Source organism: Mytilus galloprovincialis, chromosome 4 (genome assembly GCF_965363235.1).
Source record: "Mytilus galloprovincialis chromosome 4, xbMytGall1.hap1.1, whole genome shotgun sequence".
Taxonomy (NCBI): Eukaryota; Metazoa; Mollusca; class Bivalvia; order Mytilida; family Mytilidae; genus Mytilus; species Mytilus galloprovincialis.
Window position 1 is genome coordinate 3,960,559 of NC_134841.1, and position 15,801 is coordinate 3,976,359.

At 32.2% G+C, this 15,801-nt stretch overlaps 1 protein-coding gene and 1 long non-coding RNA gene across 2 annotated transcripts; both read right to left on the reverse strand.

Moving 5' to 3' along the window:
- Positions 1-5,347: 5,347 nt before the first annotated feature.
- On the reverse strand, positions 5,348-6,522 carry LOC143070461 (uncharacterized). Its single transcript, XR_012976529.1, has 2 exons — positions 6,139-6,522; positions 5,348-5,539 (listed from the first exon to the last, which is right to left on the reverse strand). It is a non-coding gene; the product is annotated as an uncharacterized LOC143070461 (long non-coding RNA).
- Positions 6,523-8,066: 1,544 nt separating this feature from the next.
- LOC143070463 (uncharacterized) lies at positions 8,067-13,499 on the reverse strand. Its single transcript, XM_076244745.1, has 4 exons — positions 13,342-13,499; positions 10,317-10,607; positions 9,068-9,148; positions 8,067-8,623 (listed from the first exon to the last, which is right to left on the reverse strand). The coding sequence occupies exons 1-4, from the start codon at positions 13,400-13,402 to the stop codon at positions 8,187-8,189; spliced, it is 870 nt and encodes a 289-aa protein (XP_076100860.1). The 5' UTR covers positions 13,403-13,499; the 3' UTR covers positions 8,067-8,186.
- Positions 13,500-15,801: the final 2,302 nt, after the last annotated feature.

Below are 15,801 nucleotides of genomic sequence, written 5' to 3' on the forward strand. Positions count from 1 at the left end.
ACTTGCTGAAATCAGTAAATGTGCGAATATTGCAATAGAACAGAAAACAAGCAACACCTACCTCAATACTTTATTTTAATGCAATTGTATCCGAGTGTAGAAGGTAAACGCAATAGAAAAACCTTCAGCTTTGACGTTTTCATTCGTATGACGTCATGTTTTGAAATGACGTTAATGCGCAAAAATCATTACTGGAATTTCGCGGAATTTTAATTTGTTTTGTTTTTGTCCATTTTTCCGTTCTCTAATGTGTAAATTATTTTTGTTGTGCATCAGAATCAGAATAAATGTTCTGTAGGGTTTTATTCAATTGTAATTGTTAACACAGCGAAATCCACAACCGTTTACATATAGGTTACGATACATGTGGATTTATGTGGGAGGCATATTTAAACAGCCATTTGTGTACATCTTGGAGTCTGCGCTAAGTATAGATATATCGAGAATTTTATCACGGTGTTGTTTACAAAGCGAAAGAAGCACGTCATATTAGAATATCAAATATACCATTTCTATATATAATAGCGATTTTTTTGTTGCACTTCAGTGTTTCTGTTGTTCCGTTGTCTTCCTATTATAGTTGATTAGTTTTTCGGTTTTAGTTTGTAACCCGGATTTGTTTTCTCTACATCGCTTATGAATTTTGAACTGCGGTATAGTACTGTTGCTCTTTTTAATTGCATTGTGAGTGCAGCTGGTAGCAAGGGCTGTAACGCACAATTTCGGAAAAGATTGGATAGTCGACGAACGTTTCTTGATGCACTCTATAGTTAGATACAGCTGTGTTGTTTAATTACTAGGCAAATAAATGAAACATAATAACTATTGATAAATCACAACTATTTTAATCAGTTTACACTTTTAACAGTTACACTATCGACCCTGATTGCACACACGGCTCTCTGTGCGGTCATTCCAAATCCAAATCTGGTTGGGCAGTGGCATGTAGTGTGGTCATCTATTTTTACAGATTTTCCTGCCTGGATAATTGTGTTTCCTGCGTAGCAGTTTCTACCTGTAATCACAAGAATGAAGCTTGAGGAAAGACATTGCATTAACCTCAATGATACAGCCATCGAAGAAAACATAACATACACAAACAGGTTTACAGAGCACCTTGCACACAAGAAACGATACAGCTGTAAATAGAAGAGTGCGCCGAGGAACGCACTAAGGGATACACAAAAGCAACTGTTAGGTTTTATTTTGCAAAAAGCATGCATACCATGAAAAAGCAGTCTTTAACGTGATTTGAAAAGAATCAAATGAGAGAAATTAATAAAAAGAAGCGTAAACCGTACCCTAATGAGACTGAGACCTTATAACTTAACCGGTGGACATCTATATAGTATCATCGTCATGCTACTGTCGCATAAATGCCAACCCCTCATACTCATTCTATATATACGAAATATCTGACTTTACTCAAATTCAGCCTCAAAGTCATCAAATCAATATAATTATTTTCATAAAATGTACAAATTACTTTAAAAATGTAGTATACCACTTCTAAAAACTGTTGTGTACTTGAATTCAGCATTCAAATTGTTAATTGATTAAGATATTAACATTGTTAACATTGAAAAGGCATTTAAGTGTTTAGAAGAATTATCTTGTCTTTTGCATCAAAGGAAAGCTGGAACAAAAATTTCAATCTTTTTATATTTTTTAAACCGATTTCCCAGATTTTTTCTTGCACGAGTAACACAACGGTTTCCACATGTGACACATGAACTGCTCATCATTCAATAACAATGAGCTCGAGTTCAACCCGGTGTTTAATGGTGTTCATGTTGCCCCCACTCTATGTCGTGGTTTTTAGATTTGTCTTTCTTTTTGGCGTTTTTTTATTTTTGCCATTGCGTTGTTTTTTTTTATTTGTGAGTTTTGAATGTCGCCTTGATATCTCCAGTCTCCTTTATAATATTTATTTCGAATGTTTGAATTGTTTGTATACAAGCTTAGGGTTATACTGTAGAAAGATTATTTGTATACAAGCTTAAGGTTATACTGTAGAACGATTATTTGTATACAAACTTAGGGTTATACTGTAGAACGATTATTTGTGTACAAGCTTAGGGTTATAACGAAAGAACAAAATGATAATATGTACTAGATGTAATATAATGTTTGTAACTTACCATTTGGACAAACGGAACAACACTTTGTAGGATCACGAACAGCATCTACACACGATGGCATAGCACAGTCTTGTATTGCACATAATACTCTGCCTCCATTACAAAAACAATGCTCGCACGGGGTTGGCTTGAAAGATTCGCCTTCTTTGTATAATTTACCATCCTTACTACAACCAGACACTACGGATATAGACGGTAAAGGATCGACACAATAAACAAGTGGAAGAATAAAAACACTGATTAATAGAAAGTTCATCATGTTTCCGATAGATGTTCGTCTATGTATTCGTGGAGTACGTATAGTCTTATCAGTTAAACGTGATCCACAGTAAATATTTTATATTATCTATCACAGTTACATCAGATTTAGATATTTATTTTAAACTATAAATTGGCTGAAATGGCTAATTTTTAAGAGTCCATCGCGGGATAAAGTGCGATAAGTTTATAAGAAATTTGAAATAATTTCGCTAATGCTACAAACGCGGGTTTTGAAATACAGAAAAGTGTAAGAACAATGCTTAGACCTTAACTATTTATCCGCAACTACTTTACTTTACAGCCGTTCCCGTAAATACTGATGTCACAACAGAAAATGTCTGATACCACAAAAGAAAAGTGATTATCGTATGACCACGTTGTCGCAAATGATCGGATCAGGTATCGCAAATTTCCGAGGGATTTTTTAAATTACAGAAATCTATATATAGCGGAAAATGTCAATTATCTCCCTCCAAACCAGAACTGCATCGAACACGTGATTCACCAGGTAGAAAGGATACATTATCTTAATTGTAAAATGATTATTTTTCGTTGAATTTTTTAAATTATAAAAATGAGACATACAAATTACAAATAATAACTAATATCATTTACCCCAATCATGTATAGGATCTTTGCTATATAATATCATGATTCAAACAGCACTGTCAGATGCTATATGCACAAACATGCACCCAAAGTGTGAATTTATGTTTACCAAGTATAGTCTTCACTATAGAGTGCCATGATCGTAACAGCAATGCCAATATTAAACGTCAACCAAGTAGGAAGTTTTCACTTTTTTTTTTTTTTAAAGTTTCATGTTTCAAACTGTTTATACACGAAATATACTTCAGTGTATATATGCTATCACCTCTTTGTTCGCTAGAAGAAACTTTTGTTTACCAATACGATTACCATGGTGTAAAATGTCAGAAATTTAGACAGTGGTATATCATTTTATTTCTTTGACATACCCGCTTTCCGTATGTCAGCATTTTAATCATAACTATCTTTTGTTTTGCCTAATGTCAAATTGATGAAAAGAGTTTATTTTTCAATATTATAGTAAGTTAAGTTTGAGCGTTCCTGATGAAGGTAACTAAAGAAAAGAGATTTGGATGCTAAGTGTGTATTTTGTTTTAAAGCACTAGGTCGATACCGTTGCTGTTAGAATTTTAACCCATATAGTTTCATCAGCTCAGAAGTCAGCGCTTCGATTTTGAAATTATTTACATGAAATCGTTCATAAACTGTGCCAACTCCCTCGGGAAAAGTTACTTTGTTGATTGTTATTTTTAGATCTCATATAGCTTTTCAACTGTTTCGGTTCGTAAAAAAACCTTCGGATTTCTAACATTCGGCTTTGGGCATTCATTCAGAAAAGCGCCTCGGACGCATACAATTTGTAAAGTGTTGTTTTTATTTTTATAGTGACTAGTGGTATTTCAATCAGAATGTGCATTTGATAGAAGATATATGGTCATTCAATATACAAAAACCTTATAACTACTTGACGAAACAAATACAAACACGCTGTTATTGCTGTCCTCCATCTAAAATTCACAGTGATCAAAGCTTGTTTAAGACGATTTCTAGCATCAATTGGAGTTGAATTCTTTGCTAGATGTCGTGCTTTGTCAACACTATGATATAAATATAATCTTGTCTAAATACTATGATCATGATAATTGTATATACTCTATAACTTATTACAGCATTTTGAGCGTTTGAGAAAAAAATTATGAATAAATAAAATGACAAATAAAATACCAATAAACCTTTATATCATGAAACAGCAAAAGAGGTAGGACCAATATTAATTATGTATAGTCGTTTATATTCAAATTCAAGTATGTTTTGGGTACTTTCGATTTGATTTTGCTCAAACGTGATTTAAATTTTGGAGAAGCTGGTTCTATCTCTTTGATCTACGTTTGTGTAATACGGTTACATATATCATTGTTTTAGCTGTACTCTCGGTTTGTCGTCCTTCATACCGATATTATACAATTATTGACTTTTGATGAGGTTGATACAATGATTTATCAACCCCAGAGATGTGATATTCACCAAGGCCAACGGCCGAGGTGAATATCACATCTGGGGTTGATAAATCATTGTATCAACTGATATCAAAAGTCAACAATTGCTTTATTATATGACTCTTTAGTTCTCAGTGTCATTTTCATATTTTTAGATTGTGAAATATATCCTTGGTTAGATGGTATTTTGCCTAGACTGTTTTTATTTTATGCTTGTACGCTAGAATCTGTTGATCGGCGAGTATTTTTAGAATCCTTTTCTATCAAAATCTTCTTAATTTCCTCATTATTTAACGATGGAAAGCGTTTTTCAGTAGCTACTTCTGCTGCTACAGCCATACTTTGTTGCCGGAAACATGTAACTGTCGTCTGTTAGATCGAAACGATTTTATGTCGAGAGCGCTGATTGGTTGATATTTATTCGGTCGTCCAATTAAAAACCATTTTATTTATACATCCCTTAAATAGCTAACAAGAATTCCCTGTTTCTATATTTAGGTACACGGACGCTGTTCCAAATCTTATATTAACCTCTCGTGATTTTTGACGCGGTGAATATAATGTTTTATCAAAGAGGATTTCCTATGCTTTTAGCCAATGAGAAAACATAAAATTTATAGTCATATAATAAAAGAGTACAGTGCTTATCTAGACTAATTTTTAACGAACGTACTTTTAAGAACACTTTGCTTTTCCTCTGATCATGTTAAAAACAGAAAGGCTAGAATTTTTACAATAGATTCGAGACAATGATGGATATGTATTGCTATAATTAAAAAAAAAAAGCCGATGAGCGGCAACACGACCCTGACATTAAAATATGACCAAAATATAAAATATGCAACCAATTTAAAGAAAAACTGTCGTGATAATGACTGATTAAACGAATTTACGAAGACATATAAATAAGTTTTTATTTTTATTTCCCCACAATCTTGTGAATAGGAAGACTGTCAACTGTTTGATAACAGGTTGCCACCAAAACTGTCATGTCGAGAGATATTCTGTCTGGACACTGACATATTGTATGCTCATCCAGGTAAACCTTCCTACCAGCTGGTATGATTCTATCTCGTGCCAAACAATTACGTCCTGAAATAAAATATACACATCAGTAAACAACTTAATAGTTTATAGAATCCTTACGAGTTTGTTGATAAAACTGCTCATATGAAATATTTTTTCTGATATTTTTACAGAATCTTACTATATATTCAAAAATGTAGGTACCAACTTCAATCCCTAAATGTTACTGTATTGAACCGCGTTGTAGTACGTTATTTTAACCTATTACCAAGTGTGTACTTATAGGTTCTTCCAACACTTCCGAAGCACATGACATTATCCCCGGTTTTGCCGGGTTTCTTCTGGCTCAGTGTTTGGTTTTCTAGGTTGTGTTTTACAGAATGAAGTTTGTCTTATGGTTGTATAGTGTTGACTTTTGCAATGACGTTGTCAGTTTGTTGGACTTGTTGGAAAATTCTTGAAGGAAGAAAACAGTCCATGTAGGTTCGCTTTATACTCTATAATCAACGAGACAATGTCTTGTATACCTTCGGGTGCTACATGTATTCATATATCTTTCCTTCTTCCGTAATTAAAAAAAAACATGTACCATGTACTAAATTTTAATAATAATTTTGTAACTACCAAGGCACTTTTTAACCATATATACGTTGGAATACACTTACCGTTCGGACATACAGGACAGCACATGTTCGGGTCATTAATTGGATCAACACAAAGTGTCACCAAACACTCAGCTATGGTACAACTAACGTTTCCTTGGTTACAGCTACAGTGTTCACATGGTCTGGGTTGAAAATTGGATCCTTCTTGGTAATATTTTCCATCCTTATAACATCCGTCAGTTTGTGGTTTAGCATTCACAAATAGTCCAAGAATTATACAACAAGACGTTAGAATGAAGAAAAACTTCAACATTTTGTCTAAATGAAGTTCAATAGATATAGGTCACGATAGATAAGAATAACCAATAATTGTATAACACTTCTGTTGACTTACAAGAAGAAATTTATCCTATTCCTTTGAACAAATTGTCTGTCGTTCTTAAATAACACGTTTTTGTATGATGCATTTGAATAAAACAAACTGTTCGAAATGGACATAGTTTTTTTTGCTTATAATTAAGCGGATCTAAAAACATAAATGATAACAACACCGTTAATTAAATTTCATGCGACCTATGCGTTTATCCTGAATAATGAATGAAATCCGAACATTTAACAATGGTAAATTTAGTTATATGAATAAAATCATAGTTGGGTCAATATGACAGAAACACACCAACACGCACATCTTAACAGGTCAACATTCAGTTTTCCACAAAAAACATGTGACTATATTATACAGCAAACTCTAAATTGCCAAGAAATTAGAAGTGAACAAATTTACACAAATTGTAAAATATTTATTATCAATACCAAATACCCAAAATAGCAATAATTAAACAGAAATGTCGAAAGACAACCTCTGACGATATTCCTGACTTGGTACAAGCCAATTTTCATGTGACGGTGTTTAACTTAATTTAGATCTCAAACTTTCGCCTTTAACTTTATCTGTGCACTAAAAAACGGTTCACACAAAAGAATATACAATAAAATGTTCGGGAAAATGTTGTTTGTGCTGTATTTAGACCCTTCTACAACAAAATTTGTTTTACATGCACACGAATAAAAATTGCGGTTTTTATCCAACGCAATCATAGGTTTGAACGTAGTTTTCAATTTAGACTTGTTTATATTTTTTCGTTTGGGCTTGTATCATATTTTACTTCCGGTTTATATGAACCGTTCATCCTATATTGACTCTTAAAATTCATGAGTCTATCTTAAATTGAGGGTAAATTATATGGCCTTCAAATACCGTTTCGATCCCTAACATCACTGAAGAGACATTTATTGTCGAAATCTCGATCTGGTGTACAAAAAAATATTGACACCTTATGTTTGTGGCATAACATCTTGGCCACAAGTTTATTGTTTTCTGGTTTAGTATTAGATTTATAAAGATCCATTTTGTTACATCTTGTGATCAATTTTATTTGGCAATCGCCACTGGTAGTCAGCAGGGTTAAAGAACATCAGTTGTTCGACCTGTTAGTCAAACAGTAAAAAAAGTAAAATCACAAAAAAAAAAACGAACACCGAGGAAAATCCATAACGGAAAGTCCCTAATCAAATGGCAAAATCAAAAGCACAATCACATCAAACGAATTGCCAACAACTGTCATATTTCTGAATTGGTTCAGACATTTTCTTATGTGGAAAATGATGGATTAAACCTGGTTTTATAAAAATCCGTTTAATAGATTACCATATATACAGGATGATCACAGTTATGATATGAAATCATGCCGTCATATACTAGTAGAAATACAAGTTACTAAAGATCTGTCTAAACTAATCAGATTGGAAAAGTGTGAAGACACTACTTGTTTGACGGACAAGGGGATTCGAAGTCGGGATACAATAAATTCAAGTATAAACATTCAATTCAATATCTTAAAAAAAAGAAGATGACATTGTTGAACGTTATTCGTCCTTGATCCTTGATATTGAGAGGTCATGAATAAAACAATAAACACTAACAATTGTAACAAGTACTTGAAAAACATGTACCTTTAATATTTTTAATCAACTAAAAGGAAGAAATAAATATACCAAACAACAATGAAAACATTTTTGAGTACAAACAGTTTAAAAGTGTATGTAGATTATGTACACATACTATAATGATTTGGTTCCGCCAGTCGGTTGTCTTGTAAAAGTAGGTAAGAATTCCCGGTACCGTCCTGATTTATATTTACACTTCTCACTGGTAACATTACATTGTCTGGTGTCATTTCTAAATATTCTTTAACCTTGGTATTGTCAGCAATCATTGTAGTGTCAACAGTGGTGTCATTTATTGTCTTTTCAACTCTGTTGTCCACGTCTTGGTTTGTATAGTTTGAAACATTTCTTTCAATAAGCTCATAAGCACCTATTCTGTTGTCGCTATTTTCTTCGTTGTAATTATTTGACATCTTCAAGAAATATTTTCTTGTATGCCTTTTTGTAACACAAAGATGTATGACGGTTGCGATAAATATCACCAAAATAATTAGACTTATCGATGTCACATATGCCAAAATTGTACCAAGCATTATATCTGAAAACAAAAGTATTGAGTGAAATATGGTTACACCGTATAGTTTTTGCAAATATTGTAAGTCTTAGAAAAAAAAAGATTATTCCATTTTTTTTCCTAACTTCGTAGACAAGTAAGGAATAACAAATATTGATATCAACACGAGATAGTGTGATGTGGCAAGGTCGCCAATGAAACGACTATCAACAAAACGGACTAACTATTATAGGCCAGCGTACGTAACAATGAGTAAAACCGTATAGTAAGAAGCTATAAAAGGCTTTAATGGATTAAGTCTGATTTACTCAATTTTTAATATTTCATCACAATCTTGTACATTTGATGGATATGTTTTTAAAATTGCCCAGCTATGTCTCTAGAGACAGATTCGAATTCATAATCAATCAAAGATAATTTAGTTTTGAAAAACACGTCCTATGTATAAAACCTAAATAATATTATTACCTGCATCAATATGGGTTTCTGTTGATGTTGTTTCTGTGACAGTATTAAATGTGGTTTTGTCTGTCCCACCACCCATGCCATCTATTAAAACAATGGTAATATAATCATTATAAAATTAGTATAATTTTAATATTCTAAAGCATATGATATAACTCAAAGTTTTTGTTGGTGGATGTGTTGCTAATTCTTTAGTTCTATGTACAGTCTAATGACGATATATATACATCTTTTAGTCGAACTTATATGTTGGCCATAACGTTGTCAGTTTCTCTCGACTAATGTGTTTGGAATGTTCGAATTGTATCCCCTCTTTTTTTTACATTTCACTCTCTACCTAGGAGAAAACATCTGATTTCATTTTTTTATTGTAATGTTTTACTTTTAAACCATTTCAAATGCAGCAACATAACCGAGGTCATTTCTCCCATGAAGTGAATACGACACTCCATTTAAGAATTAGAGTAACACCTTTGAGCCAGAAACATTTTTGATTTTTCTTTTGTTTTATTGTTTCTGTCACGCCTCAGTTTCTAAGTATACAGAATAAAAAATTATGATAAAGGTCGATGATCATTCGTAACCATCGACAGTCATGCAATAATTCCAAAAGACCCGTTAAATTATCATCATAATATACCGAAGACTAAACAGTTTCTGAGAGAAAAATAGAACACGAACTAAAGTTGCAACTTGATGTCCCAAATTTGTCTGAAAATTACCATTTTCTTTAAGAAAAATGAACCCCGAACTAAAGTCTTCAAAGGTTGACAGAGTTGTTTTTATAATAATAAGGTCAGCAATAGAAAGTGAAGCATCAAATACTAAACCAAATGGAGAAATAACTCATGCAATATTTTTTTCTTCAAAACTAAGGCTCACATTCAAGATGGTAATTATCGCACAAAGCCGAAATACTAGCGGAATTATACTTATTTGTATCAGTAGACATGTATCTTTTATAGTATGGTGTTGACAATTTTTTTGAAGGTAAGAAATTTAGTATTTTAACAGTAATATATAACTGGTTTATTTATATCTTATGTCGATAACAGTTTTTTTTTTTGCATTTCAAATAAAACATATCAATAATTATGACATTCATTTATCATATACACTGAAATAGACTGACGTGAATTCAAGTTCAACGAAATTGTGTTCAATGCATATGCACATATATGTATATATGTTTCACATAAAACAATGAATTAGTATTTTCAATCAAAACAAATCAGAGTATGCATATACAAACCTACGATGTTCAAAAGTACTTCGGTAGTATTAACTTTTCCATCTATAGTTTTTATACACTTGTATACTCCTGCGTCTGCCCTTGAAACATTCTCTATCTGCAAATTGTATTCTCCTCTTTGTATGTTCCCCACTATCTTTAACTTGTCTTTGTGAGGTAAATTGATATTAACAATCCCTCGATCACCGTAAACTGTATTCTCCCGTATCCATTGACTTCGGTTCTCGGACGTTTGACATTGTAAGATAACTGTTTCTCCCATTCGTCCTATGATTTCTGTTAATGCATGCACTAGTAATAAGAAAAATGAAAAATTTCAAAAATGTGTGAAAAAAAGTAAAAGCACAAAAATACTGAACTCCGATGAATATTCAAGACTGAAAGTCCCAAATCAAATAGCAAAATCAAAAGCTCAAATACATCAAACGAATGGACAACAACTGTCATATTTCCAACTTTGTACAGGTATTTTCTTATGTAGAAAATGGTGGATTAAACCTGGTTTTAAAGCACTAAGCCTCTCACTTGTTTGACAGTCGCAAACTGAAATATACAACTCGTGTCATACACGACCAGAATATGCCGATTTGGCACCCACAAAAATAAGGTATTGGTCTTTAATATCAAAAGTTTAGATAAATGAGATTTTAATATCATAAGCATTCTGCGGAAGAGTTGACAATAGGAGTAAACTATCAATTGGGTAAAACCTTGACTCATATCTAAGAATACCAAACAATAAGCAAAAAGGCCGTTTTTGTCATATATAACAATTTCCGTATGTTTCTGATATTATAAATGACATTTCAAACCAAATTTCGCAGATATTTCCTTCCCTTTTTTTTTCTAACAAATAAACCACAATTCTGAAGGGGTTGATTCTTATTACATATCAATGTATTTAGCTTTAGGAGTTAGTGACCTAACCCATCAATGGGAGACTTTTTGCATTTCATTATCTATAATACGTTACTAAACAATATGAAAATAAAGATATGTAGTATGCTTGCCAATGAGACAATTATCCATCAAAGTTCAAATGAAGTGGACGTTAGCAATTATAAGCATTCGCACGGCCTTCAACAATTAGAAATACCTATTTAGTGTAGTTGTCTAAATAAAGCTCCGACATGAAAAATATGAATAATAAAATTGAGAATTAGCTCAATTGAGAAAGCATACGGCCTAGCTAGTTTATAACAAAATAATCAGTTCAGGAAAAAAAAAGAGAACAGATATGAAACAACCACATTAACCAAAGGCAACTACATTCTACTCACTAGGGACAGACACATAAAGAAGGTTGCCGGGTTAAACATGTTTGTGAGTGCTCAATCCTCCCCCAACCTTAGACAATAGTTTACAGCACAGTATAAGATATTAATCAGTTGAAAAGGACGTAATTCATCAGATCGGTGCAAAACATAAAAAAAAAAAATAAACAAATTCACAGATCGATAGATGCAGGGTTTATCTACATCCCTAACAACAACAATAAGACATAAAGAACATATATTAGATGACTCGCAGTTACCGCTAGTTCAAAGACAATACCTTATAATACAGAAAATAATGTATTTAGGACTAAAATATTAATCAGGAAACGCAACATCCGATGGATTTAGCATAAAGACGTCATTTGCCGTCAGAGAAAAATATCACCTTGTGCACTGCAAAAATAAAGGTATAGACAGAGTGAAGAGTCGCAGTGTATAAGTGTATACTAATTATATTTAATATGGTTTTATTCACTGATAACAAAATCAATACTTATACCATTAAAGACAATATTCAAAGATCTAATTCGAATTGGTAACCTTTTCGAATAAATGTATTCAAAGGATAGATAAGTTTACCCAGATAGTTTATAAATTTCCGGGCTCGTAAACAACATCAACGTAAAACTAAAAAAGTGCTATTATATTTGAAATTATTTTTTTTACATGTACAACTTGCAAACCTAATCTTTGTATCTATGGAAGAATTTGTAAAGGTTAAAAGTTTGGAAACGAAATCCCTGACTCAATAATTTACCAGCGATAACTTATGATAAATTACGCTCATTGAAATCCAAAACGTGACTACAGACTACAACAATGAAAAGTGAATAGTGCACATACTTCAGCCCTGTAGTGTAATTTTATCCTTAAGGACTTACGAGAAGTATTTATGTCATACCACCACCACAATGGTGAGTGTTTTGTCGGCCGATATAAACACAAAACGATTAACTTGCAAGTACTTTCATTTTTAATTCTACAGAGATGGGCGTTCTACTAATTACTGTTTTTTTTTTCATTTCTAAACTATTTTCGAAACGTAATTAAGAATCAAGTGACCTTTTTTCTCAGATTTCCCACGTTTACATCGCGTTCTTTAGACCTCTGAATATTTTTTTTAATATCTGCCTAATTCTTATTCTAAATTGCGATCACTTATACGGACTTTGGAAATAACTGCATAACTAATATGAAAGCTTTTTTGATTATTATATGATCTTCTAAACTTATTTTGTAGTTTACTAAAACGAAATAGTTTTAAACTTTAATGCTAAAAACAAATCGTCTTTTGTTATATTTTCCTACTGATCGTTTACTTTTCGTGAAAGAGACTGTTCAAAGAATTGCTGAAAAGTATGAATGGTTATCAAAATCGAAATAAATTTCTTTGTCGAATTTAATAAAGTAAATAAAAGAAGCAAAAGTGAACATTCATTTCAAATAAGCTTATCTATTATATTAAACTGACAGAATTTGAACTCTTTTTTTCGAAAAGTAAAAATATCACTAACTTGATGGCGTTCTGCATGGTGTTATTTGAATTTTATTAAATAATTTCAAACATTTTGACTCTCTCTCCCTCCTCTAAAAAAACCAAAAACAAAATAAAAAACAAAAAAATAATAATTCACCGATCTCCCAAAAAGTTTGTTCAAAATAAATTCAAGGAAGTATTTGATTTTAACGTGTAACTGGTATGATCAAATTTATAAATACTAGCCTTATATGCCATGTATACTACTTACCTGGAGAAGATAATGTCATAAACAACAATACAGTTAAATTAGCTAGTTTGTACATTTCCATAAAAATGAACAATATAACATTGTATGTACCAATTTTACTAAATATTCCTATAAATAATATAAAAATCGTGTCAAGGAAATATTTAATATTGCATCAAGTACATCACATTATTGTAGCAAATAGTGACACATATAAAAACAGAAACACTTGTGATGCTTTAAATAAATAAACATATATGGTCGGGTTGTTGTCTCTTTGACACATTCTCCATTGCCATTCTCAATTTTCTATAAAAGACAAATCCAGAAATCTAAACAAAGTTCAAGTATATTTAGAGTTCAGATAACAGTGTCTTCCTGGAATGTCTACGTTTAACAAATATCTATAGGTCCTTTTTTTGTAGGGCACACTTTTGTCGCCCCCTTAACAAAACAAATGTAAAACTTTTCTATATCTTTCACTCATTGCTCTGAGAAGAGAAAGTTCTTCTAATCTCTGACATCTAACCACTGGTCGCGGCTTCTCTGACATCCTCTGACCCTCGGCACCTAGAGAAAGCCTGACCTAGTTACGATGATGTGACTGTTTGTGGTGGGGGCAATTAATTTTTCTTAGAAACTTGCTCAGACGGTGACCCGTTGCTGAATCTGGCTCTTTAATTAGATTGAGCGGTAATGCCTATAGCTCATCTGGTTTTGAAGAGTCGTTGTTTAACTTTAAGTTTAGAGCTGGAGTTCCAATCTCTGCAAATGACTCGGACCCTTTGGCCAAAAATACCTTCAGTCTGTGGTTATTCCTTTCAGAACGGGACTTTGTTGACTTCTTATAAGGTGGTAATATCGAGCCTCTTATATTTGATCTATTCAAGGTACAAGGGCAATAACTACTAAAAAACACTTTCGTTTTGTTTTTTAAAAACTTTTTTTATTAATATCTTAGAAAAAAAATTCAATGTGATTTCTTTAAACCTTTGATATTATTTGCATTAAATTCTTCCAATAATTGTTTACATGAGAAGGCAGACATTGCAATTTTCCATATAATCAAATATTTCTAAGTGGCCTTAGTCTTTTAAATTTTGTTATCGCACTGATTTTTGAACTCGTCAAAGACATTGAGGATATCAACCTATGATATAGTTTGTTCTAGCAATACTTGTATACATGAGAACGTTGATAATGAAATCTTCCATAAAATGAATATTTACAAGGAGCCTTACGCTTTAAAAATAATTGATCGGACTAATTTTTGAACTCGTCTAAGACATTAGGGACATAAACCTACTATGTATAATATAAATTTCATTAAAAAAAACCTGCCAATATTAGTATAATATAATAATATAAGATCGCTTATAAGGCAAATGTCTTTATACGTAATATTTCCAAGAGACATATTTTTGTCCATCTGATGAGTAAAGCCTTTTTCAACTGATTTTTATAGTTCGTTCTTATGTTGTACTGTTATACCACTGTCCCAGGTTAGGGGGACGGTTGGAATCCCGCTAACATGTTTAACCCCGCCAAATTATTTATGTATGTTACATATTTGTTTTTCGTTCATTTTTTTATATATAAATAAGGCCGTTAGTTTTCTCGTTTGAATTGTTTTACATTGTCATATCGGGGCCTTTTATAGCTGAATATGCGGTATGGGCTTTGCTCATTGTTGAAGGCCGTACGGTTACCTATAGTTGTTAATGTCTGTGTCATTTTGGTCTCTTGTGGACAGTTGTCTCATTGGCAATCATGCCACATCTTCTTTTTTATAAATATTTTAGAAATTACTGATCGTCACAAATTTTCGAACTTGTTAAAGACTTTCTTAAAAAAAAACATAATTTAAGTTTCATATAATTGTGGCAAGAATTGAACATATGAGAGCACTAACAATGCAATTTACCACATATTGAATATTTCGAAGGGACATAACTGTTTTAAAGATAATTGATCAGCACTGATTTTCGAACTTGTCCAAAACATTGTTGATTTAAACCTATATTATAAGTTTTATGAAAATCTTGCAAGAATTGTACACGTGAGAGTGCTAACAAAACAGGACAAACGGACGCACAGACGGAATGACGGCGTTTCTTTAACCCCCCCCCCCCCCAAAAAAAAAAAAAAAAAAAACGCGTTGCAAGGGGACTTATTGGGAAAAAAATAAAACAATGTGGTGTTATTTTTGACAAATATCTAAATATTATAATAGGCAGATAGAAACTTATTACCTTAAAAAACATCATCAAATCAAGATCTACAAATGAGTTAATTAACCGTAATAGTCAGCAACTCCTTATCATTAAAAAGCGTTAGAGCTTAATAGAAATGTACTCTTTTGTAACGTAAGTGATATAGTTCCATCTTTTGTTAAATATGTGTGAACAAGATAAGTTTAGTTTCATTTTCAAAAGTAATGATACGGACATTAGTACTGTAAGTGTAGCTGGAATAAGCGAT

Bases quoted from the DNA above. Each gene is read 5' to 3' on its own strand.
- LOC143070463 (XM_076244745.1), bottom strand. From the start codon at position 13,402: ATGGAAATGTACAAACTAGCTAATTTAACTGTATTGTTGTTTATGACA. The intron at 10,608-13,341 runs GTAAGTAGTATA...TCTTATTACTAG, and splicing joins TATGACATTATCTTCTCCAG to TGCATGCATTAACAGAAATC. The intron at 8,624-9,067 runs GTAATAATATTA...TTTTGTTTTCAG, and splicing joins AGAAACCCATATTGATGCAG to ATATAATGCTTGGTACAATT.